This window comes from Acomys russatus, chromosome 20 (assembly GCF_903995435.1).
Source record: "Acomys russatus chromosome 20, mAcoRus1.1, whole genome shotgun sequence".
In the NCBI taxonomy this organism is placed as follows: domain Eukaryota; kingdom Metazoa; phylum Chordata; class Mammalia; order Rodentia; family Muridae; genus Acomys; species Acomys russatus.
This window is the reverse complement of record NC_067156.1, coordinates 22,839,659-22,865,386: the sequence shown is the minus strand read 5'-3', so window position 1 is coordinate 22,865,386 and position 25,728 is coordinate 22,839,659. Positions and strand designations below refer to the sequence as shown.

Sequence of the window (25,728 nt, the reverse complement as noted above, 5' to 3'; positions counted from 1 at the left end):
CCCAGGACTAGGGGAGGCAGAGGCAGGTTCTCTGAGAGTTTGAGGCCAGCCTGGTCTACAAAGCAAGTCCAGGACAGACAAGGATAACACAGAGAAACCCTGTCTTGGAAAACTAAAAAGAATGAAAGAAAAACAAACAAACAAACAAAACCAAAAGAAGAAAATTGGTGGCAACTTGTACAGATGGTAAAAAAATAACAGTTCTAGCTAAACATGATGCAGTATATAGCTTTTCATTTATAAGCCCCAGAATAACCTTTTCCAGTTAAAATTTATTTCTAGATTTGTGTCATCTTGAGGCACATCAGAGAGAGAGTAAGAACTGTTGGAGCCCTTGTGATAGTTAAAACCCAGAAACAAGTCTCTGTGCTGAGGCCTTAGAGGAAAACAGTGTTGCTGTGGCAACCCAGCAGCAACGTGGCCAAGTACTCGGAAATAAATGCCTTCCAAAACCATGCACAGCAGTCACTGCAGACCAACCAACAGACACATGATCAGAACACAGAAATAGCCCAGCCAATCAGAAAGTGCAGCTCAATGAAATAAGGAGGAACGATAGTCCTCTGACCCTGAGTGTTCTAGAGATGTACATCCTAAGGAAATAAGCAGGGTTTGTTCATCACCATGCTCCTTTTTAATACTGAGTCAATTTGAGAAGATGACAGAATGATTCCTACCTGACCACTACCAGAAGTTGCCATGTTACTTTCTGCCATTCCTGGACCTTCGTGCTGCCGTTCAGCTTCCTGGGGGGCAGCTTCCTGCTTGCTCTGAGATGACCTCTGTTAACATGGAGTTAGCATCATTATGTACAAACCGTGTGTGCTTTTAGAGCTCTCCAAATGAATCAATTACACAGGCTGACAAAGGCACAGAAATGCACGCTCCACTTCCAACCTCTAGCACGGCTTGGTAAGAGGAAAGCTAAAGTGTTCCTCTGAGCACTCGAGTTGCACAGACAAAGGATTCTGAGAGGTCCACAGACACACCATCCTCCACCAGATGTACTCCCCTCACTATCAGAACACAACCCACCTAGAGCAAACAACCATCCTTTGCTGCAAGGTCACATGGCGTTGGCATTTAATGGAGCTGCAAATAAAGCAATTACACTAACACCTAAGTTTACAAATAGCTCCCGTGTAGGCACATTTTTATAAAGAATATGTGCATGTCTTCTGCTAATGTCACATGAAATCAAATGACAAGCTCTTCAAAACCGAAAAACTCTAATACACCCTCCATCTCTTATGTGAATTAAAGTTACATATTATACCCAGTAAAAGCAGTAATTTCAAAATAGACAGTACAAAGTGGCCACTCTGTAAAACACCACCATCATCATAATCTAATATAAAGATTATATTTTAACAATTTGACACAAAAGTGTATCATTGTATTTTAAAATGCTTTCCCTGGATTTTTAAACCCTCAAGTCTTCCTAGACCATTTAAAATGCAACTTAAAAAAAAATAACTTACATGTACCATTTTCACCCAAAGCCAGTAGCAGCTGTAGCTAAGCAGAAAGGGTAGTGAGTCTTAGAAATTCAGAAGCATCAGAGACTAAAACTAACCAGGGTAGAAATACAGTCACCAATGACAAACTAGTCAAAGGCTACGAAGACCACAAAGACACGACAGCAGCACAAGTGAAGATGCCAATGCATTCACAGAAAAATCATAACTATCTGCTTGTCCTAGGCGCTAGGGAACGCAGCGCCACTGAAACTAGCTGCTATTCTGTCTTCTCTCTGGCTTAGTTTAGTCGGACACACTGTCAAATAACGAAAGCAGCGATGACAAGGTCACAACTTTGACAAGTGTAATGAAGGAAGCTGTGAGGCGCATGAAGGATGGGACAGAGCGCTTTTTCAGCACCTGCCCCTGGGAAGAAGCACGGATGAGCAGGACCCTGATGACTGGCTGGGGTAGGTAAACGAGGGGAGCAGCAAAGGAGCGGGGGCAGGAGGAGCTCTGACTTCCTGTGACTATCGGAAGTTCACAGTACGTCTGAAGCACCACAAATAAGATGATGAGTAGAACTGATGTGGGTAAGGCCCAGTGGGTAAGGGTGCGGGCTGTTCTAGAGGACCCAGGTTAGAGTTCCAGCATCCACATGGTGGCAGTCCTAGGGGATCTGGTGATTTCTTTTGGCTTCCATTAACACCAAGCACATATGTGGTGCACAGACATATGCAGGCAAAGCACTCATACATACAGAATAAAAATAATTTTAAAAGTAGTTTTGGGGGGCTCCCCTTCTCAGAAGAAAAGGGAAAGGGAAGTGGGGGTGGGGGCATGAGGGTGGGACTGGGAGGAGAGGATAGAGGGGGCTGCAATCAGGCTATAAAGTGATTAAATAAGTTAATTAATTAAAAAAAGGTAGTTTTGAAGATGGACCGATTTTGTTGGATTTGTTGGATTCTCATGTAGCCCAGGCTGGCCTCAAACTTGCTATGTAGCTGAGGATATCTTGAACTCCTGATCCTCATAACTCTACCTCTGTAGTGCTGGGATAATAGGTGTGTGCCACTATCCCTCGCTTTATGTGGAGCTAGGTTAGTACCCCACCAACTGGACATACACCTGGCTGATGCCTCACATGGCTAGCACTAAACAGTCCAAGTCAAATTCTAAGTGGCTTAGGTCACAACTAGGAAGCAGTTATGTGGCGTTAGTGAAGCAGAGGCTGATGTATCACAAAGGGCAAGTCGTATTTGAGATGCAGGTGGAGCCACAGGGCTAACTCTGACAGGGTTGGATGCCAGACTAGTGTGGCAGCTAACCTTGGTTAGCCTGGCATGTGTGAGAGGGCGTTCCCACAGACATTTCACAAGGAAGACCACCCTGAATAGGTTCCGACACTGAATGCAGAGGGCAGGAGAAAGTGGCTGACACTAGCATCCACCTGTTTTCTGACTGCAGAGGTAGTGTGATTCCCCACCTCACAATCCTACTCTATGCCTTCGCAGCCTTCAACTTTGTGAGGTAATTTTTCACAGCGATGAGAAAAGTACCTTATACATGAAATGGCCTGCACAGCAAGGCTGCTGCTGTCATGACCCCGATCACATGGTCGCTAGGCTTTGGGGCTGGTCTGTGAGCTACACAAGGCCTGGAACGCTGTCAGCCAGGGGATCTCAACCTTCCTAACGCTGCGCCTCTTTAATACAGTTCCTTACGCTGTGTTGACCACAACCATAAGCTTATTTGTGGCTACTTCACAACTGTAATTTCCTACTTTTAGGAATCTTATGTAGATCTGTGTTTTGATGGTCTTAGGTGACCCTTGTGACCCCTCCTACAAGGAGATTGTGACCCACAGGTTAACACCCACTCTAAGCAGAGCTTAGTGAAGCATCTTGGTGGGAGTGACGACAGAAAGGCAGACAGTAGCAACTGCTCTTAGGCTTCCCCGGGGGAACAAAGACTACAGGAGCTGGGCTGGAGGCCAGCTGCGTTACATCCGGCAAAAACTACGCCTGCTTTCACCACATCCTGAAAAACTTGAGGCTTAAAGCAAAATTGTTTGGTAGAGGAAAATTTAAGACAGCATTAACATACAGGCTGTGGCACGGTTTCACATGTTGCTTTTAGGTTTACAGTAAAAGAGAGAATAGAAACACGAAAAACGTGAAATCTGGCAAACAAAAAGCAGGAGTGTGAGGCTAGATTCAGGAGTGGTGCAGACAGTCCGGCACAATTAGCTGCCTCCCACCCTGCAGGTGGCTCCACCACCAAGGGCTCCAGGCTGTACAAACGTACACTCATAGGCAAGGGAAGAAACTGAGATGAGGCTGTCCACTTGCCCAAAAACTACAATGGAAGGTGCGTCCCAGGTTCTGTGCCATGGTGCACAACGGCCACCACAGGCAGCAACGATGACTGGCCAGACTGCCCTTCACGCTGGCAGCACTACCGCAGGGAGTTGCCCACATGGGTTGGCAGGCGTGCAAATTTCAGGATTTATAGTTCATGGAAATTTGCACCAAGAGCCCAGGAAGCTGCTGGGGTCTGTGGCAGAGCGAGAGCCCCTGAGAGACCACGTCAAGAGGCTGCAAAGGTGAAGCCTAAGCTGCAATGAGGAGATGGCAAACTGTGAGGTCCTGAGGATGTGAGCAGATGTGTGCACATGTGAGCAGAAACAGCCTACTGGGAGAGAGGCTGCGCGCGCTGCAGGAGGCAGAGCTGGAAAGGCGGCGGCACTGGGCGCTGCCATGCTGGTTCCCCACTTACTTGTCTGCTCTGTCCTCTACACCCCGTCCTTCATGTTGGAAGGGGAGTGTTTGCTATGTAGCTGAGGCTGGGCCTTGAACTACTGATCCCCCGCCTCTGCCTTCTCAGTGCTGGGTAACAGGAGTGCCTTAATGGCTTGGCTAAAAAAAATAAATACATAAAAAATTAAAAGCAATTCTGCTTAAGCAGTCAAATGGCACAAAATGTACCCATTAAGTAATCAGTCAAGTTCTTTTCAATAAATTTACCAGCATCACCATAATCTAGCTTTACAGTTAAAAAAAAAATCATTACAATAAGCTCTCTCTGGTCCAATCAGTATCACTGCTGCCACTGTAGGTCACCTTTTAAAAATGGTACAGGTGCCATTACATTGTATGCAGTTAGAACTGATGAGACTACGAAATGTGTAGAGATGATGACCATGATTATTTGAGGGTTGGGTAGGTTTATGACTTCGGGGTGACGTGTCTGGGTGCCAGGCTGACTGGGGTGGCCCTTGGTGTGTCTGAAAAGATGGCATGACTAAGGAGGGAAAACCTGCCCTGAGTGTGGGCAGTGCCACTTAGGAGCTGGGGTCCTGGACTGAATAAAAAGGGGAGGAAGGGGAAAGCCCAGAGCGCCAGCACCATCGCTCCTTTCCTGACTGTGGCACAGTGAGATGAGCTAGCTCCTGCTCCTGCCGCACGCCCTGCCCAGCAAGACGGACCGCAATTGCTAACCCCTTTCTCTCTCACTTCGCTTATATCTGGCACTTTGCTATGGTAACGTAAAAAGTAAAGTGGTTCCAGGGCATGACACAGTGCTCTAACGATCCCTCGAGCCCCCACAATTTACAGAGACCGACGAGATGGACGGGGACTGAAGAGGAGAAGGAAGATGGCCGGTAAAACGGTGGAGTTTTCTGTTTGTTTTTGAGACACGTCTCACTAGGCAGCCGTGACTGGACTGGAACTCATTAAGTAGACCAGGCTGGACTGGAACTCACTATGTAGACCAGGCCGGCTTCAAACTGAGTCAGATTCAAAAGAGATTTGCCAGACTCTGCCTCCCGAGCGCTGGGATTAAAAGTGGGCATCACCACACTCAACTGTTAATCAGGTTTTTGGTACACTGAAGTGAAACTCCTTGACAAGTCCTAAGTGGTGCTGCGGGGCAGGAACACAGAGCGAAGCATCTGGGGCTCAGGACGAGAAAAGTGACTTCGAGAGTGAGCAGCACATAGATGGTACCCAAAGCCCTAAACCATTAGTGAGAGGAAACAGAAAGACAAATAGGCCTTAAGACTGCCTGTAAGTAAGCCAGGCTCGGCTGTGGCGCATGCCTATAATCCCAGCACTCGGGAGGCAGAAGCAGGCGGATCTCTGTGAGTTCGAGGCCAGCCTGGTCTACAAAGTGAGTGCAGGACAGCCAGGGCTACACAGAGAAACCCTGACTCAAAAAACCAAAACCAAAACCAACACAAACAAAAAAGGCTACCTGTAACAGACGCTCAGGTAAAGAAGGCCAAGTCTCTAAAGGTCACAGAGCAGTGGCCAAGTGCAACCTACCACTACCTGACAGCACCTTCCTTCCCTGTCCCTGTCCCTGTCCCTGTCCCGCTGCTCTCCACCTGCACTCTCGGGTCACTGACTTCCATGACCGCTCTTCTGTAGACAAGAGAGGCTGCCTTCTAGTGGACGGCCCTCCCGAGGAGCCCCACTCCTGTTCCTACTGTGAAGCAAACAGTTTTTGCCCTAGTGACAGGACCAAGAAGCCGAGGAAGTGGCTCAAGTAGTTCATGCTGCTTCTCGACTTGCTGAGTAGCTGAGGCCTTGCACACTGATCCCCGCCTCTGCCTCCTGCATGCTGGGTAAGAGGAGTGCATTACTGGCTTGGCTTAAGAACAATTAATTAAGTAATTAAAAGTAGTTTTGTTTAAGCAGTTGAGTGCCACAATATATACCCACTGAACGTCCAATTCAATGATTTTCAGTAAATGTACCAAGCATCACCATAATCCAGATTTAGAATATTTTTATCATTTCAGTCAGCTCTCGCCCACCTATGTAGAGTCAGTCTGTATTCCCACTCACAGCAGCAGGTCACAGCTCATCTATTTTATTTTTTTGTCTTGTCTTGTTTTTGGAGAGACAGTCTCCCTATGTTGCCTAGGCTGGCCTTGAAACTTGCAATTCTCCTGTCTCTACCCCTAAGTGCTACTGTAGCTAAGTTGTACCTTTACAGCAACTTTTTTTCTGGGCATTAATTAAAAAGTGTGTGTGTGTGGTGTGTGAATGCAGTTGTGGAGGCCCAAAGCTGACACCGGGTGTCTTCCGTGAGGTTAGCCCCTACTTTACACACTGAGGGAGGGTAGCGCTAGCTTGCTCTGGTGATGCCATGCACCTGGGGCTTTTTGTGCAGGCTCTGGGTGTCCTAACTCAGGGCCTCACACTTGCACAGCAGGTGCTTTAGCCACTAAGCCATCCCCCCAGTCTTCTGGGGTTCTATAAATAGATTTATGTCCTTTATTTTACTTATGTATAATGCGCATGACTTCTGAAAACTTAAGTTTAAGTAGTCTGCGAGTATGTTCATGTGTTCAGGCCTCTGGAGCCCGGAGGTAAGAGCAGAAGTCGGTGCTCTCCTTTGACCACTTGGGCCCTTGGTTGAGGCAGTGAACTCAGGTTAGCAAGCTCTATGGTGGGGACCTTCATTCGCTGAGCCATCTTATCTGCCTACCATTCTATTTTGTATTTCATTGTCTTGTTAAAAAAATTAATTTTTTGACTGTGGTTTTTAACTCTCATGAAATCTTTAAAAGAAATTCTGTTGAGTGAAATGATTGGAACAGGATCTCGTGTATCCCAGGCTGGCCTTGAACTCCTAACCCTCTTTTCTCCACCTCCCAATACTGGGATTACAGGTGTGCACGGTCAGACTCTGCTCCTGCTGTGAATATGAAGGTCAGCTGTAGTTCTGAACTTTCCCTCTCCCTAAATGAAACTAGTTCTGTGATCTTACCAGAACCTTCTCAGAATGCCTACAAGTCGTTAGTGTCTACTCATACTGAAGAGTGGGCTAACAACAAAGCATTAGATGGAGTTTGCTGGCCACAGTGTGCGCAGACTGGACACGCTGGTGTGTTTTGCTGATGACTCCTCAGCCCTTTTCTTGGGTTTGCTGCGTTTCTTAGAGAAGCTTGCTGACAGAAGGCTGGAGGATGGCAGGAGTTTCACCATTAATTACATTTCCAACTGATGCAGCTTTTCGTACGCTAGCTCCAGCCTCAGCTAACGACACCAGGCCTGCTGTAATCTAGTCAAAGATCCTTATCCCTTGTGGGTAGGGGGTGGGGACAACTTGTTTTCTGTTAGGATTGAAAAGAGGAACAGCAAGCAGTTGTGTTGAAAACGTGGAGAGAGGCTGGAGAGATGGCTCAGAGGAAAAGGGCACTGTCTGCTCCCCCAGAGGCCCTGAGTTCAATTCCCAGCAACCACGTGGTGGTTTACAACCATCTATACTGGAATCTGATGCCCTCTTTTGGCATGCAGGCGCACTTGCAGATAGAGTACTCATCCATAAGATAAACAAAATCTTAAAGAAAGAAAAGAAGGAAGGAAGAAGGGAAGACAATGTGGAGTGGTTTCGGGGGTTCATTTGCTCCTTTTTAAATTTTATTTTTACTTGAACAGGTGTTGCCTTCAGGTACATATGTGTACCACATGCAAAACTGCTACCCACGGACGACAGAAGAGGGCACGGGTAACAGATGGTTGCTAGCTACCATGCAGGTGCTGGAAATCTGACCTCACATGGCTCCACCCCCATCACCAGTTTCAGCCCCTTTTAATACTTAGTCACAGGTGACCTGACTAGCCAGTCAGGAACCTTTTATGACCAGGATGTGCATGGGGCTGTGTCACTGCTTTCCCTATTCCCTGTAGTGTGCTATAATAGATACGTCTGGTGAACTCCCTTCCAGAGCCTCCATTTTTATTCCTGACCATGTCCCTGGTGTTTGTACCTTTTTCATTTAATGCTTTTACTATCATTTCAATAAGGACTGATCAGTTTTCTTACTATGGATTACATATAAGAAAAAACCATGCCGGGCGTGGTGGCGCACGCCTTTAATCCCAGCACTCGGGAGGCAGAGGCAGGCGGATCGCTGTGAGTTCGAGGCCAGCCTGGTCTACAAAGTGAGTCCAGGATGGCCAAGGCTACACAGAGAAACCCTGTCTCGAAAAACCAAAAAAAAAAAAAAAAAAAAAAAAAGAAAGAAAAAACCCACTTACAGGGTAATGATTGCTTAAGTTGGTGACTTGATTATACAAATTGACAGCGGATGCTGAAGACTGAAATTTTACTGCTGAAAAAGGAGAAAATGTTTTCGGGTCGGAGAGAAGAGCCACATATGAGCATGTGAGCACCACGTGGCAGCTGACGACTGTTTATGACTCTAGTTCAGGGGGATCCGGCACTGCCACATGAACACAATGTGTGCATGCAAAACAGCCGTGCACGCAAAAATAAATCTAAAAATAAAAATGTTTCTTTCTAGAAGGTCCATCTCTCAGTGATGCCACATTACCTACACCCCCCCCCCCCCCCGGAAGAGCTACACACATGACACATAACAAGCTGGCAGTTTACTAACCTCTGCTTCAGCTGCTTGGGACTGTAAAAGCTGTCGCACACGAAGTATGTCCTTTTCTATTTGCTGAATCCTGGCTATTCTTCGCTAAAATAAAATAAAAAAACAAGTTAGATATTCATTTATTTTCATGTGTGTTGTGTGCACATGCATGTGTGAGTACCCATGGAGCTTCCTGACATGGGGGCTCTATGAAGGACGGCAAGCTCCTTTAACAACTGAGTCGTTTCTCCAGCCCTAAGACTTCACTTTAAATAAGAGTACAAAGAAGCTGGGTGTGGCGCACGCCTTTAATCCCAGCACTCGGGAGGCAGAGGCAGGTGGACTGCTGTGAGCTAGAGGCCAGCCTGGTCTTCAAAGCGAGTCCACGACAGCCAAGGCTACACAGAGAAACCCTGTCTTGAAAAACAAAACAAAACAAAACAAAACCAAAAACCAAAAAGCATTTCAAGGAACAAAAACATCATTCTTTTTGTTTGGTTGGTTTTTGAGATCGGATTTCTCTGTGTAGCCCTGGCTGTCCTGGCCTTGCTCCGTAGACCAGGCTGACCTTGAACTCACAGCGATCTGCCTGCCTCTGTCTCTAGAGTGCTGGGATTACAGGCCTGTGCCACCATGCCCAGTTAAAAAAAATTTATTCTTGAATTTAATCTTTGAAATAAATTTTTTTGAAGTTAGGGTCTTTTACTCTGTAGCTGAGGTTGATCTTGAACTCACTGTAATCTTCGTGCTTTCAACTGCCAAGTACAAGGATTATGTTCTCAGCTACCATGCCTGGCTGTTGTTTAAGCCATTATACTAATTTTAAATTTATATACTGTACTGGCTAGCCCTCTGTAAACTCGACACAAGATAGCGTCACCTGAGGAGGAAACCTCAAATTGAAAAAATGCTTCCACAAGATGGGCTGCAGGCAAGGCTGTGGGGTGTTTTCTTAATTACTGATTGATATGGAGTGGGTAGAGGTGGAGCGGGCAAACCCACTGTGAGTGGTGTCAGCCCTGGCTGGTGGCCCTGGGTTTTATAAGAAACAGGCTGCGCACGCCCGTCAACACTCCTCCACAGCCTCTGCCTCGGGTTCCCAGCTGAGGTCCTGCCTTGGCTTTCCTCATGGACTATGACTTGGGATGCATATACAAGGCAAAGAAACCCTTTCCTCTCCAAGCTGCTTCTGCGCATGGTGTTTCATGCCAGCGATCACAACCCTGATCAAAATACACAGTGTTAACAGGTAAAACACAGCATAGGTGTAAAGAAAAAAAAAATCTCGTTTGTTTTTACTGAACAACAGGGTTTATTTAAACAGTAGAACTTACCCATCTTAAAGTTACTGTTAAAAGTTACTGTTTTTAGGACTTTCCCAGTTCCTACTGCACCTGACCAGTCCTTCTGTTCAGGCAAAAGGTCTTCTTACTTAGCCCGCTTTGCCTAGAATTTGCTGTGCGGTGCAGAGTGGCCTTGTGTTCCTTTGACATCTGCTTTCCAAGTGAATATTACTTTTATTTGCAATACAAGAGCCACAAAAGATGGTACAGTTTTGCATTCACACTGTGGGAAAAAACCCACTGAAACATGGTATGCTGAAACACGTGTCATCTGTGATTGCTTTCTGCATTCTGATTTTTTTTTTTTTTTAAAGATGATCTTAATGCAGTCCTGGCTGGCCTCCCCAGTACTGGGATTAATGGTATGCACACCACACTGGCCCAGAAGTCAGCTCTATCACAAGCCGATGGGCATTTCCCCAGCCTTTACTAACAGGCTGAAAAAGTAAGAGAACAGAGATGACAACTGCACAGAGGCAGAACCAGGAAAGGATCTTGCTTTGAATTTCCTTGAAGTATTTACCAGTTATTTCTACAGTTGTACTGGACATCTCCGTCCTTTCAGCACACTGCTGGCCCGTCCTCTGGCCATTTGAAAACAAGGGCTGTCTTTAAGAATTGATCCTCAGGAAGGCTTTTATTTTAGAGATATTGACTGTTTTAATTTAAATTGTTAAAAATATTTTCCCTTTTTATTTTTTAAAGGACAGGTGCTCTAACTTTTTTTTTATTGTTTGCTTTTTTAATGATTTATTTATTTTTATGTGCACTGGTGTGTGGCCTGACTGTATGTCTGTGGGAGGATGCCAGACCGCAGACAGCTGTGAACTACCACGTGGCTGCTGGGAACTGAACTTGGGTCCTCCAGAAGAGCAGCCAGTGCTCTTAACCAATGAGCCACCTCTCCAGCCCCATGCTCTAACATTTTATGAGAACGATTTTTTATTGCCTTTTTTTTTCCCCCTGAGGCAGGGTTTCTCTGTGTAGCCTTGACTGTCCTGGACTCACTTTGTAGACCAGGTTGGCCTTGAATTCACAGAGATCCTCCTGCCTCTGCCTCCCTGAGCTCCAGGATTACAGGCATGCGCCTGGCTTTTCTTTTTTTAAAATTATGCTTATTTTGTATACATTGGTGTTTGGCCTGCCTGTGTATCTGTGTGAGTGTGTAAGATCCCCTGGACTTGGAGCTACTGACAGCTGTGAGCTGTGGGTGCTGGGAACTGATCTCAGGTCCTTTGGAAGAGCAGCCAGTGCTCTTACCCACTGAGCCACTGCGCCTGGCTTTTCATTCTCTCTTAAGGCCTCAAACGTTTTACAATTTTAGCTCTTTAATTTAGACCTAAGTGCCAGCATTTTCCACAACTACTAACCAACCAACTTTGTCTAAAGGTGGAACAATCCACATTTGAACTCCTCTTGTTAGAGAGGAATTAATATGTAGCTTAGGTTGGCCTGCAACTCCACCTTCCTGCTCCAGCCACGTGAGTGCTAGGTTAAAGGTGTGTGTGTGCCAAAAAGCCTGGACTACATCTGACTATTTGGTGTTTGCTGTCTTGTTTTCAACTCATTTGTAGGTATTCACTATGTAGAAAGAAAATAACTCTCAGACTTGTTACAAACATTTCCATACTCATCTTTTTACTCCCATTATATAGCACACCTTACATACTTTAACCAGACAAGAAGTTAGGACCTTGTGTAGTATTTGAGGTCTATGAGATGAATCCAGAACATTTGCTACTAGAAAAAAAGCCCACTTAGATCCAGCCAGACTGAGGAGGGCTGTAGCATCCTTCCAGCCACTGAGAGTTCTGCATCCTTTGTAAACGTCATCAAGCGTGGAAGCTTTTGAGGAATAACGGCTTCTTTGTGTCCTGCACTGTGCTAGCTGTGATACACTCTTGGGGCCACCACTCCTTCACAGCTATTAACACCAGTCACTGTCATTTTTGTTCAGCTCTTATGAAGGAGTTTTTGGGCATTTAGTGCACATTCTATTTTATGACTATATGCTTTCAAAACCTGTGTACACCTGAGACACCATCCTGCACTGCTGTCACTTGAAGCCAGCCTTTCTATCAGCTGTCTTTTCATCCTGTTTGTAACATTTGCATATGGTTATTCAATGGGAAAATTCATGTTACTCGAGATACAAAATTAATTTCCTAAAATGTTAACAACCAAAATGAAATATACCATATGCAGAAAGAACAACAGCCAGCATATATCTTAACAGAATGGCCTAGAAAGAAGTCACACTAAGGTCTCTTATGGGATACAGATTAGAAACCCTGGAATATATCTATCTGCATTGTGTATAACAAGAATTTTCATGCCTACTATCTTATCAGGCTCTTAAGGATCTCTAAAAACAAGGACATTAGCAGGAAAGAAAGTAACTCATGGTTACAGTCTTAGAATGCAAATTTACCTAAAGCCAATGATAGTTCTCAGAGGTTTTTTTTTTTTGTGGGGGGTGGGGTGGGGGGAATCCAGTCTGTTTGACATTTAAAAACACAACTATGAAAATCTCAGCTTTAAATCTAATTGTAAATAGCATTTATTTCTGGAAACTCACAACAGGTTCCAGTTTATGACATCACTGTCACTATCCTGATTGGTAGGTCTTACGAAGATAAATTCTTAGTTTATTTATAGTAAAATTCATCAGCCTGTACTTTATAATCTCATTTTGCTTAAGAAATTCTTTTCTACTTAGTATCAGAAATATGTTTGTGAATATTTTCAACCAAAAGGTGAAAGTTTGACTTTGACACTTAAGTCACTAATCTACCGGAATGTCATGTGGGCAGGAAGGCAAGAACTATCTATAATAATTGTGATCTGATAACAGATACACAAATACTTGCATGATACATGTATGTGCACATAAACTTTACCATAACTAATTCCAAACTGACTGTGAGATGTGCCATGTTACAGGTGTTAACTGGCCATGACCATATTCTAACATAAATCCCATTCCTAACCAAGAAGCTAATGAACCACACCCCAGGCAGGCCACACACTCAGGAGTAACTAGCTGGGCCACACCAAGCAGGCTCCATGGTTTTCTTTTTCCCTCTTTGGTTTTGTTTGGCTTTAAGAGAGGGAATATGAAGTGGACCTTGAAGGCGAAGGAGGAGAAGAATATGACCAAAATGTATGTATGAAAAATAACTTAACACTTCATACTCATCAAAGGCAAAGTCAACCAAGATGACATCACAATTCTGAACATCTATGCTCCAAGTAAAAGGGCACCCACATTTGTAAAAGAACTATTAACAAAGCTTAAACCACACATTGATCCCCATTAATAGTGGGAGACCTCAACACCTCACTTTCACTGAAGGATAGGTCATGAAACAGAAACTAAGCCGAGAAATAACATCATTAACCAACGTCATGAATCAAATGGATCTAACAGATATCTACAGAAATTTTCACCCAAACACAAAGGATTATACCTTCTTCTCAGCACTGCATGGAACCTTCTCCAAAATTGATCACATAGTAGGCCACAAAGCAAGCCTCAACAGATACAAGAAGACTGAAACAATACCTCGTATCCTATCAGATCACCATGGTCTAAGGCTGGACGTCAACAACAACAGAAATAACAAAAAGCCTACACACACATGGAAACTAAACAACTCTCTACTTAAAAACACCTGGGTCAGGGAAGAATTAAAGGAAGAAATTAAGGACTTCCTGAAATTCAATGAAAATGAAGGAACAACATACCCAAATTTGTGGGACACACTGAAAGTGGTGCTATGAAGAAAATTCATAGCACTAAGTGCCTTTAAAAAGAAATTGGAAACATCCCACATAAACAACTTAACGACACAGCTGGAAGCCTTTGGAAAAAAAAGAAGCAGAAACACCTAAGAGGAACAGACGTCTGGAAATAATCAAACTCAGGGCTGAAATCAATAAATTAGAAACAAAGAGAACAATACAAAGAATCAACAAAATCTGGTTCTTTGAGAAAATCAACAAGATAGACAAACCTTTAGCCAAACTAACTAAAAGGCAGAGAGACACTATCCAAATCAACAAAATCAGAAATAAAAAGGGTGACATAACAACAGACACTGAAGAAATACAAAAAATCGTAAGATCCTACTTTAAAGGTATATATGCCACAAAATTTGAAAATGTAAGGGAAATGGACAATTTACTTGATCGATTCCACTTGCCAAAACTGAATCAAGATCAGATAAACAAATTAAATAGTCCTATTTCTCCTATAGAAATAGAAGCAATCATTCATAGTCTCCCAACCAAAAAAAAAAAAAAAAAAACCAAAAAACAAACAAACAAACAAACAACCCCCCCAAAACAACAACAACAACAACAACAACAACAAACAAAACAAAACCCCCAGGGCCTGATGGCTTCAGCACAGAATTCTACCAGACCTTCAAAGAAGAGCTAATACCAACACCCTTCAAGCTACTCCAAAAGATAGAAAGGAACATTACCAAATTCATTCTATGAGGCCACAGTCATGTTGATACCTAAATCCCACAAAGACCCAACAAAAAAAGAGAACTTCAGACCAATTTCTCTTATGAACATTGATGTAAAAATACTTAATAATTGCAAAACGAATACAAGGAAGACATCATTCACCACGACCAGGTAGGCTTCATTCCAGGCATGCAGGGATGGTTTAATGTACGGAAATCCATCAATGTAATCCACCATATAAACAAACTGAAAGAAAAAAACCACATAATCATCTCCTTAGATGCAGAAAAACATTTGACAAAATCCAACACCCACTCATGTTTAAAGTTTTGGAGAGATCAGGAATACAAGGCACATACCTCAACATAATAAAGGCTATATACAGCAAGCCTATAGCCAACATCAAATTAAATGGAGAGATACTCAAGGAAATTCCTCTAAAATCGGGGACCACACAAGTCTGCCCACTTTCCCCATATCTCTTCAATATAGTTCCTGAAGTTCGAGCCAGAACAATAAGTCAACAAAAGGAGATCAAGGGGATCCAAATGGGAAAGAAAGAAGTTAAATTATCCCTACTTGCAGATGTTATGATAGTGTACGTAAGTGAAGCCCAAAAGTCCACCAGAGAACTCCTACAGCTGATAAACACCTTCAGCAAATTGGCTGGATACAAAATTAATCCAAAAAAGTCAGTAGCCTTCATATATACCAATGACAATCATGCAGAGGAAGAAATTAGAAAAACTACACCCTTCACGATAGCCACAAGCAATATAAAAAAATCTAGGAGTAACTCTAACCAAGCAAGTGAAGAACTTGTTTGAAACAAACTTCAAATCTCTGAAGAAAGAGATTGAAGATGACATCAGAAGATGGAAGGATCTCCCTTGTTCGTGGATTGGGAGAATTAACATAGTAAAAATGGCCATCTTACCAAAAGCAATTTACATATTCAATGCAATCCCTATCAAAATACCAACACAATTTTTTAAAGACATTAAAAGATCAATTCTCAACTTCATATGGAAAAACAAAAAACCCAGAATAGCTAAAACAATCCTATACAATAAAAGATCCTCTGGAGGAATCTCCATACCTGATCTCAAGCTGTACTATAGAGCAACAGTAATTAAAACAGCATAGTACTGGCACAGCAATAGGCTGGTTGGTAAATGGAATAGAATAGAAGATCCAGAAATGAATCCACACACATATGGTCACTTGATTTTGACAAAGAAGCCAAATCTATTCAATGGAAAAAGGATAGCATCTTCAACAAATGGTGCTGGTCTAACTGGATGTCTACATGTAGAAAAATGCAATTAGACCCATATTTGTCACCATGTACAAAACTCAAGTCCAAGTGGATTAAAGACCTCAACATAAAACCAGAGACACTAAATCAGTTAGAAGAAAAAGTGGGGAAGAGCCTGGAACACATTGGCACAGGAGACAACTTCCTGAACAGAACACCAACAGCCAAGGCCTTAAGGTCAACAATTAATAAATGGGACCTCATGAGGCTGAGAAGCTTCTGTAAGGCAGGAGACTCTGTCAACAGAACAAAGTGACAGCCCAGAGACTGGGAACAGATCTTCACCAACCCTACATCTGACAAAGGTCTAATATCCAAAATACATAAAGAACTCAAAAAATTAAACACCATCAAACCAAATAACCTAATTGAGAAATGGGGCTCAGAACTAAACAGAGAATTTTCAACAGAGGACTATCAAATGGCTGAGAAACACTTAAAGAAATGCTCAACATCTTTAGTCATTAGAGAAATGCAAATCAAAATTACTCTGAGATTCCATCTTACATCCATCAGAATGGCTAAGATCAAAAATTCAAGCAATACCACACACTGGCGAGGATGTGGAGAGAGAGGAACACTCCTTCATTGCTGGTGGGAATGCAAACTAGTACAACCACTTTGGAAATCTATCTGGCTCTTTCTTAGAAAACTGGGAATAGGGCTTCCTTAAGACCCAGGTATTCCACTCCTTAGAATATACCCAGAAAATGCTCCACCACACAACAAGGACATATGCTCAACCATGTTCATAGCAGCCTTATTCCTAATAGCCAGAACCTGGAAACAGCCTAAATGTCCCTCAGTTGAAGAATGGATAAAGAAACTGTGGCACATTTACACTATGGAACACTACTCAGCTATTAAAACCAAGGAAATCCCAAAATTTGTGGACAAATGGATGGAACTAGAAATGGTCATAGTGAGTGAGTTAACCCAGAAGCAGAAAGACTCACATGGTATATACTCACTTATAATTGGACACTAGCCCAAAAGGCATGTCCCATGAAAGACTTCACTTACCAGTAGATTGGGATAGATGTGAGGAAATCTTACTGGGACTCTAGGTAAGAGAAATATAGGAGATGGGGAACTAGAAGGACCCAGAGGGTCCTAGAAACCTACAAGAAGAACATCATGACAGGTGGATCAGGGCCCAGGGGGATCTGCTCAAACTATTGCACTAACCAAGGACAATACAAGTAGTAAACATCGAACCCCTACTCTGATCTAGCCAACCAATGGACAAGACATTCTCCACAGTTATATGGAGAGCGGGGACTGACTCGGATATGAACTCTGGTGCCTCATATTTGACCACCTCCCCTTGGTGGGGAGGCCTGATGGCACTCAGAGAAAGAATAAGCAGGCTACCAAGATGAGACTTGATAGCCTATGACCATATAGTGAGGGAGGAGGGTCCACTCAGTCATAGACCTAGGGGAGGGGAATAGGGTGAAAGTGGGAGGGAGAGAGGAACGGGAGGATACAAGTGATGGGATAACAATTGAGTTGTAATCTGATTAAATTAATCAAATAAAAAATAAATAAATAAAATAAAAAACTTAAAATTAGAAAAAAGAAAACAAAACAAGTATGTATTTATACCACCATACAAATAATAGTTTGTACTATAAGTTGCTATTTAAATAAAATCTTTGACTATTCTTCCAGTATGTCTTAAAAGTTTTTTTTTTAGAAAAGTAAAACTAAAAAATTCTCCATGCTCACTGTAAAGCAAGACAAGGCAGTAATTATACCTGTCCTCTACAGGGCTATCACACTAGCCAGCCACACACCTGTCCTCTACAGGGCCATCACACCAGCCAAGCACACACCTGTCCTCTACAGGGCTATCACACCTGCCAGCCACACACCTGTCCTCTACAGGGCTATCACACCAGCCAGCCACATACCTGTCTTCTACAGGGCCATCACACCAGCCAAGCACACACCTGTCCTCTACAGGGCCATCACACCAGCCAAGCACACACCTGTCCTCTACAGGGCTATCACACCTGCCAGCCACACACCTGTTCTACAGGGCTATCACACTAGCCAGCCACATACCTGTCTTCTACAGGGCCATCACACCAGCCAAGCACACACCTGTCCTCTACAGGGCTATCATACCAGCCAAGCACACACCTGTCCTCTACGGGGCTATCACACCAGCCAAACACACACCTGTCCTCTATGGGGCTATCACACCAGCCAAGCACACACCTGTCCTCTATGGGGCTATCACACCAGCCAGGCACACACTTGTGCTCTACAGGGCTATTACACCAGCCAGGCACACACTTGTCTTCTACGGGGCTATCACACCAGCCAGGCACACACCTGTCCTCTACAGGGCTATCACACCAGCCAGGCACACACCTGTCCTCTACAGGGCTATCACACCAGCCAGGCACACACCTGTCCTCTACAGGGCTATCACACCAGCCAGGCACACACCTGTCCTCTACAGGGCTATCACACCAGCCTTCTCTACAGGGCTATCACACCAGCCAGGCACACACCTGTCTTCTACGGGGCTATCACACCAGCCAGGCACACACCTGTCCTCTACAGGGCTATCACACCAGCCAGGCACACACCTGTCCTCTACAGGGCTATCACACCAGCCAGGCACACACATCTGTGTCCAGAGAGGTGCTCCACAGAAAAACCAGTTGATGTTCTTTCTTGATCTTAGTGTGATTTATTCCCATCCTCATCCCTCATGTCATCTTCGCTTAGGTTCTCCTCATACCTCCTTTGTTTGTTTCTCAAACAAGGACTGCTTCTGCTTCTATTTTTATTTTTTGAAAAACTTCTGAATGCTGCTACATAAACTTAGATGATAAAATCCCAGCACTAGGAAGGCAGACGCAGGCAGATTGATGTGAGTTCGAGGCCAGCCTGGTCTACAAAGCAAGTCCAAAACAGTCAAGGTTACACAGAGAAACCCTGTCTCGAATCCCCCCCAACAAAAAAACCACTTAGATGATAAGAAATAACAACCTCTAAGGAGCTGAAGCTTCTGGAAAGCCAGCACTTTCCCCCCTGTAATTCAAAGCAGAAAAAGTAATAGCTGAGTGAACTAGCAGAGGCACAATTATGTCAACACTGCCCAACAGCCACGAGGGATTGTTATCCTGAAGTGGGGTCAACATAAGACAGACTTTCAGTTTTTTCCCTTCATGGTGCCAGAGGTGGAGCAATGGCCTTCTGTACATAAGACAAGTGCCCCATTAATGATCCACACCCTGGCTACAGATAGTGGAATAACAGAGTTTAAGAAACATGAGCAGAGATGTAGTGTGTACAGTGCGGGAGTACGCCAGTCACCTGTGCGCGCTTCTCCATATCCTGGCAGGTGCCAAGCTGCTCCTCCATTGCAGCCCTGATCTGCCTTGCTTCATATTCCAGTTGCCTCCTTGTCATATCTGTTTGTAAGGAAAACTAAAACCACAAACAACATATTAATTCCTCACTGTTTAATAGTGAAACCAAAAAGCACACAAGTGTCAGATTAAAAACTGAGTAAATAACTATGTAAGTCACCATATTTGAGAGATCTATTTTTTTTTCTCTCCAAGGAACCCTAAAACCCAAGTATTGGCACCAGGCCTAGCTGGGGTCCCTGAGGAGATATGGAGCTGCCCCAAAGTAAAAATGGCTTTACCTTAGACTGTTTTGTTAAAAATATGTAATTGGCCATTAGGGTGGCCCTAACTTCTGCCCCCTTATGATTTTTATCTGTCGAAGGGGCACGCAATTAATTGTTGTGGTGCTAGAGGTCAATGCTAGACCCTAGTACACATTAGGCAAGTGCAGTGCCCTGAACAACACCCCACAGCCTTGAGGAACTACTGAAACTAGCATTTGGGACAGCAGATGCAGCTCAGTTGGTACTCATCGAACTTGGGCCACACAGAACAAGGCATGGTGGCACATGCCTGTAATCCCAGCCTCAGGGAGTAGAGGCAGAAGGATCAGAAATCCAAGGTCATCCTTGGCTACACCAGGAGTTCAGGAAAACTGGACTATGTTAGATGCTACCTCTAACTAAACTAGCATATTAACATGGACAACATGAGAAATAAAACAAAAAGCCCCCACAGAACAACTAACTTTTCATTACCCGAAACCTTAGGATTTAAAGTAAGGATTAATAGCCTCATGTGTACAGGATAAATAGAGAAAAAAATTCCATTTGGAGAATGAAGAAAATGGAATAAGAAAAAAGCATATATACTATATAAACATTAGGGCGGGAGAGATGGCTCAGTGGTTAAGAGCACTGGCTGCTCTTTCAGAGGACCAAGGCTCGATTCCCAGCACCCACATGACAGCTCACAAATGTCTCTAACTATACTTCCAGGGGATCTGGCACTCTTAGAGACCTACATAAAAATAAATAAGTCTTTTGAAAAAGAAAAAAACATAAAAAATATTTTAAAAATTAATAAACCAGACAAAATCAACATTGACTCTGGTAAAAATCAAAACATAAAGCAAAGGCGGGAAAAAAAGTGGGTGTTAACTGGTCATGGCTCCTCGTTCTGAGGTAACTGCCAGGCATCCAGGTAGCAGAGACGGTCGGAGGCATGGAGAGGATGAGGCAGCACTGTAGACTGTTCACACTCCTCATGCTCTCTGTAGGAGTGTGATCTTGGCATGTTTGGCCCAAGCACTCCAAACTGTCGTCATTTTAAGCTCAAACAAAGCACTCCTATGCAGAGTGCACTCTTGTAGGCACACTGAAGTTAGGAATGCAAGACAGATGGAGGGGCCTGCATGCCATTTATTTATTAGAGCCAAGGCTTCACTATGTGGCCTTGGCTGGCCAGGGCCTCACTGCTTGGCTGAGCTCAACTCACAGAAACCTGCCTTCCTGTCTTCTAGGTACTGGGCTTTTGGGACTAAAGACAAGCAGTGTCATGCCCCACTGAATGTCATTTTTTTCTCTTTGAATCTATACTGTTATTTCTCTCATTTGTCCTCTATTTCCCAACCACCCCTGCAAAAATAAAAATGCTAAGTGTGACATAGCATGTTGTAATTATGTGGTTTGGAGTTGGTAATTGGTATGATATTTTGATAAGCAGATAAATGTATCTATATGGATGTGCTTGTTAACTTGTTTTCCCAATAAGAAAGCAAAGTACAGTACATGACTGTAGGACTCCAGCAGGCTTAAATGTACTAATGCTACAAATGGTCCATAACGACTGTGTATTCTTTCAAGCGGTCATGTAATGAACAGTGAGTAGTGAATTTATTTGGCAACTTTCAATCTTCTGACAGTAACCCAGTGCTCTTGAGATATAATACACACCAAAGCCCTTTCTTGACCCTTACTTCCTAGAAACAATGGGGCTCTAGATTTTGAATATTCTCCAAAGTCAATGGTAACAAAATCATGCTGTGCTTTTTTTATTCATAAAATTTAAAATCTCACCAAATGCTTCTGGGTCCCTTATTCTTCGCTTATCTTAGAAGCTCTGCAGTAAGTGTTTCTTTTTTATGACTGCCAGGGAGAGCCTAAAGGACGCCGTCAGAAAAGCGCCTTTCTCTTCCTCTTAAGCCCCCTGACTGCTCAAGGAAAGCAAGCACTTTAAGCTCCTGCACTCAGGAGACCGACTTACCTATGTTTTGGAAGGCTTTACTTCCTTCTGTTTCCACTGTCTGTGTTCTCTCATAACTACTATGAGAAAGTGAAAACCGAAGCTAAGAATGAGGCTTATGCTGAGGCAGCATCTTACGGCAGCCCAGGCTGGCCCGCAACTCACGAGTACCCTCGGGGCCAGCCTCCTGGAGTCTGTGGCTAAGAGCATGAGCCTCACCCCTGACTTATTTCCCCCTTTTAAATATTACATAGAATATTGATGAAACATACACCTTGAGAATATTAATGCATTTTAGAAGCTTTTTCTTCTTTTATTTTTAGACAGGACCTCATGTATCCCACACTGGCCTCAAGTTACTATATAGCTCAGGATGACCTTCAATTTATTTTTTTAAAAATTTACTTATTTTTATTTTACGTGTACAGGTACTGTGTGTATGTGTGTGTATGCCATGTGTGCCAGTGTCCACAGAGGTCAGAAGAGGGCACTGGATCCTCTGAAACTGGAGTTACAGATGACTGTGAATTTCCATGTGGGTGCTGGGAACCAAATCCAGATCCTCTAGAGAGCAGTGAGGACTCCTGACTGTTGAGCCATCTCTCTAGCTATGACACTTTGAATTTCTGATGCCCCTGCCTCAAATTCCTGAGTGCTAAGATTATATGTGGGGAGCAGAGGAAGGCCTGAGTATGTGCAGTCCTGAGTAAATGTGTGCTGTTAGCATGGCCATGGCCACGTCAAGGACCCCACACCTAAGGCCCATGGGAAAGGGCAAAGCCTCCCCCTGGTCTGAGTGTGAACTCTTGATAGTGTGAATAGGTAATGTCCACCACAGTCGTCTCCCTCTGGATGTTGATGGCTTGAAGACGGCTCCCCTACAGAGTCTGCTCCTACTGAGACTAGCTGGCCTGCCTCCTTGTTACCTGTGTGCCTTATTAAACACTATAATAAACCTGCTGAGCTTGCAGGGTGCTGTTTCTCCATCCTGTCTATGATTTCTGTGTGCCTATGTAAGTTTCTCTTTTCTTCTGTCCCCACTGTCTCAGGCTTATCTCTGGAGCTGTGCTGGGCATCACAGACATGTACCATCGTATCCAGCTTATGAGGGGCTTGGGATCGACTCAGAGCTACGTGCATGGCACAGCATGAATGTGGAAGTCAGGGGACAACTTGTCAAAGTTAGTTTGCTCCTACTCCCAAGTATCTTCCTGAACCTGAGCCTGGGTCACCAGCTAGACATAAACCCTTTTACCTGTGAGCCATCTCACTGCCTCCATTTAAAAATGTTTAAACATAAGTGCATTTTAGTACTAAAGGATTACAGAATTCACAAACACAGTAAGATCCATGACTATAGATCCTGGCATTTATACCTAGATAGAGTAAGATTCAAATTATCTTACAACTAAAAACTATCTGGCATGATTCCTGTATTGTACAGAAAACCCAAGCAGATGGCATAATGTTTCTACCAATTAAAAACATAGCTGTCCAAGTGGAATCTGGATTCAAACTCATGTGGGATTAAAATAAATATCTGTTGGCGCACAGTAAATTTTTATCTTCTACTAAAAATTAATTAGCAAGCTGGTACGGTGAAGCAGGCCTGTAATCCCAGGACTCGGGAGGATTAGGTCCTCTCCAGCTATATAACAAGTCTGAAGTCAGCCCAGGCTACGTGAGACTCTGTGTCAAAAACAGAAACAAAGTCTCACAAAAACAAAGCAAGAACTACAACAAAAAGTACTCATTAAGCATTATATATGTAGGCTAGAAGCTGACTAAGACACATTACATTATATAAATGATGCCAAACTCAGTTGTCTTGAATTCTTCATAGATAAGCTGAGTCCTGTCAAAGACCAAGTCACTAAATGTAAAGGCTGTGGCGCCAGTTACTTACATTCTCAGTTAAAGGCAGGCTGTCTATTCTTTTCGTGAGGTTCTGAAGTTGAGCATAATACCAGTCTTTTTCCTTTTCTTCCTTGTCAAGATCAGCAAGGAGTAATGATCTGTTTAAAAGAAAGGTAAGTTTACAGAAGCTAATACACACTGCCCAAGAGTACCTCACCAGCTGTTGCTGGAAGACAGCGGTAACTAGGGAAAGCGCACTGACGTGGGTTTTGCAGAAGGACTTAGGGTTACAGTCACTGACATCTGAGTGTCAAATGTGCTCCTTCCCTGAATAAGACGGTTCACATCCTGACCAGTCACCTGCTTCAGCCAAAGGCTGTCTGTCATAGAGTCTAAGAGGTGAGAGAAAGGGGCAGACTGGACAGGATTCAGAGCAAGCAGAAGAATGGACACCACACTAAAGCAGTTAAGACCAGCTGCAATGAAATGGGGGCTGCAGCGGTGGGCACTGCAGTCAGCTGCTGCGCAACAACACTGCAGAAAGCCATCAGGCTCACAGCCACAGGGAGCTACTCTGAGACAAGCTGGGACTCTCAAGATGAATTTATGTAATGCCTGAAGACCCAGCCCCACTATATACCTGACCACTACAAATATAAACACACAACAAAAGGCTGTGGCTGAGAGAGAACTCAACAGGACTGGAAAGTACAAGCTCTTATTGTTTTGTGTGCCTCTTTTCCCCAAGCAATACATGCTATAATTTTTTGTGTTGTTTTCAATAAAAATGCGAAGACTAATATATAATTACATGTACATTTAAAAACATAAACACCAGATTATTAGTGTATATGCTGTCCTATACATTTTTTTTTTTCATTTAAAAAACCAAGCCTGTCTGCTGGGGGTGGGGGATGGCATTCCATATGAGAACAAAAGACCTCTTGAAAGCTGCCTGTACACTATGTATCTCACAATATTGATGAACCCATAAAGGAGCTATACTATGGCCAGTGCTTTGCTCAGGAGCACTTAGGGCCTCTTAAATATTTTGCAATATAAATATTACACCATATTACATAAATTACATAAATATTATATCATGTAATATTAAGTATTACATGAACGTCTATATAGTTAATTCCATACATGTTCAAGCACACACACGATAAATTCTTAGGGTGCATTCATTTTTAACTTACTGTCCTAGTAAGGTGTTATGCCAACTGTATAACCTACACTTTTCATGAATGTAAGCGTAAGACAAAATTTCTGGAGTCTTAGATATCTGGATTAAAAAACCCCCAAGATACCATCATGACTTTAATTGATTTAACTTAGTTCGCTTAATGTGTATGAGACTAGGCAGTTTTCCGAATTTGCAAACCAACCTGCTCTATAACCCCTTCTCATTTAGAGGGATCTACTCTGAGCATGGCAGAACTTGGTCACTAGGTTGCATATGCGTTTTTTGTTTTTTGTTTTCCAATTCATCACTTATATTAATTTTATTATTTGGAAAAATCAGGATTTTCACATAGTCAGACTTGTGACTATTTTCTATTATGGGACCTGGAATTGGGCCACACACAATGATGTTCCCCACTCTGATGATGCCATATTTTTAAGGCTGCTTGGTATTTCCTTGGGAAACATTTGGAACAAGTACAAATGTATGTGGAAGGCTTTGCTCTTGCTAAGACTGCCTTTCCTGAGGAACAGTTTCAAAGATAAGCACCCTCAAAGATACCATGAGGAAGTAAGTGGGTAGGAACTGGCAAGACATGAAGATGCCAGAGCAGGAGCCAAGAGCATCCCCCTAAAGTAGCAGGGCAGCGGTGGTAAAAGCAACACTTTCGTCAGGTCCTCATTACTGATAGCTGCTAGGCTTCCTAGCACTTACAGTAAAATCCATTTTAAAAGTCACTTCTTCTGAAATTCTCTACTGCTAATGTCATCACCAGAGCACGTTCCTGGCGAGTCCAGCACGCTCACGTGCCCTTTGCCTCTTCGTGGAATGCAAGTGCAGAAGGAGGTGGAGGCTCATGGAGCCCAGCTCTCTCCTTCGGGATCAGGGCAGTGTTTGGCAGCCCAGGTTCAGGGCAGAAATAAAGACGGGCGCAGGTAAGAGATGAAAAGGAGCTCCCCTCCCCTCCTAGTCCACATGGCTACGTGAGTTTTACTGGGGGGGGGGGAGGGGTTACACCCCAAGTCAAAAATAATGCCTTCATTTCTCAGTGAAACACGCTGCATTACT

The 25,728-nt window shown here is 43.6% G+C and overlaps 1 protein-coding gene across 23 annotated transcripts in view; it reads right to left on the bottom strand.

Moving 5' to 3' along the window:
* The window catches only part of Apc (APC regulator of WNT signaling pathway), a 101,847-nt gene that overhangs the window by 28,418 nt on the left and 47,701 nt on the right, over nucleotides 1-25,728 (bottom strand). For 7 of the 23 annotated variants that reach the window (XM_051163835.1, XM_051163848.1, XM_051163837.1 and 4 more), the window contains 4 exons: nucleotides 23,521-23,629; nucleotides 19,333-19,446; nucleotides 8,878-8,961; nucleotides 678-782 (listed from right to left, as the gene is read on the bottom strand). In XM_051163835.1, coding sequence (XP_051019792.1) covers nucleotides 678-782; nucleotides 8,878-8,961; nucleotides 19,333-19,446; nucleotides 23,521-23,629 — 412 coding nt within the window. Of the gene's footprint in view, nucleotides 1-677; nucleotides 783-8,877; nucleotides 8,962-14,840; nucleotides 14,925-19,332; nucleotides 19,447-23,520; nucleotides 23,630-25,728 lie in introns of all 23 variants that reach the window. The other 16 variants (XM_051163829.1, XM_051163846.1, XM_051163834.1 and 13 more) reach the window with 6 other exon arrangements.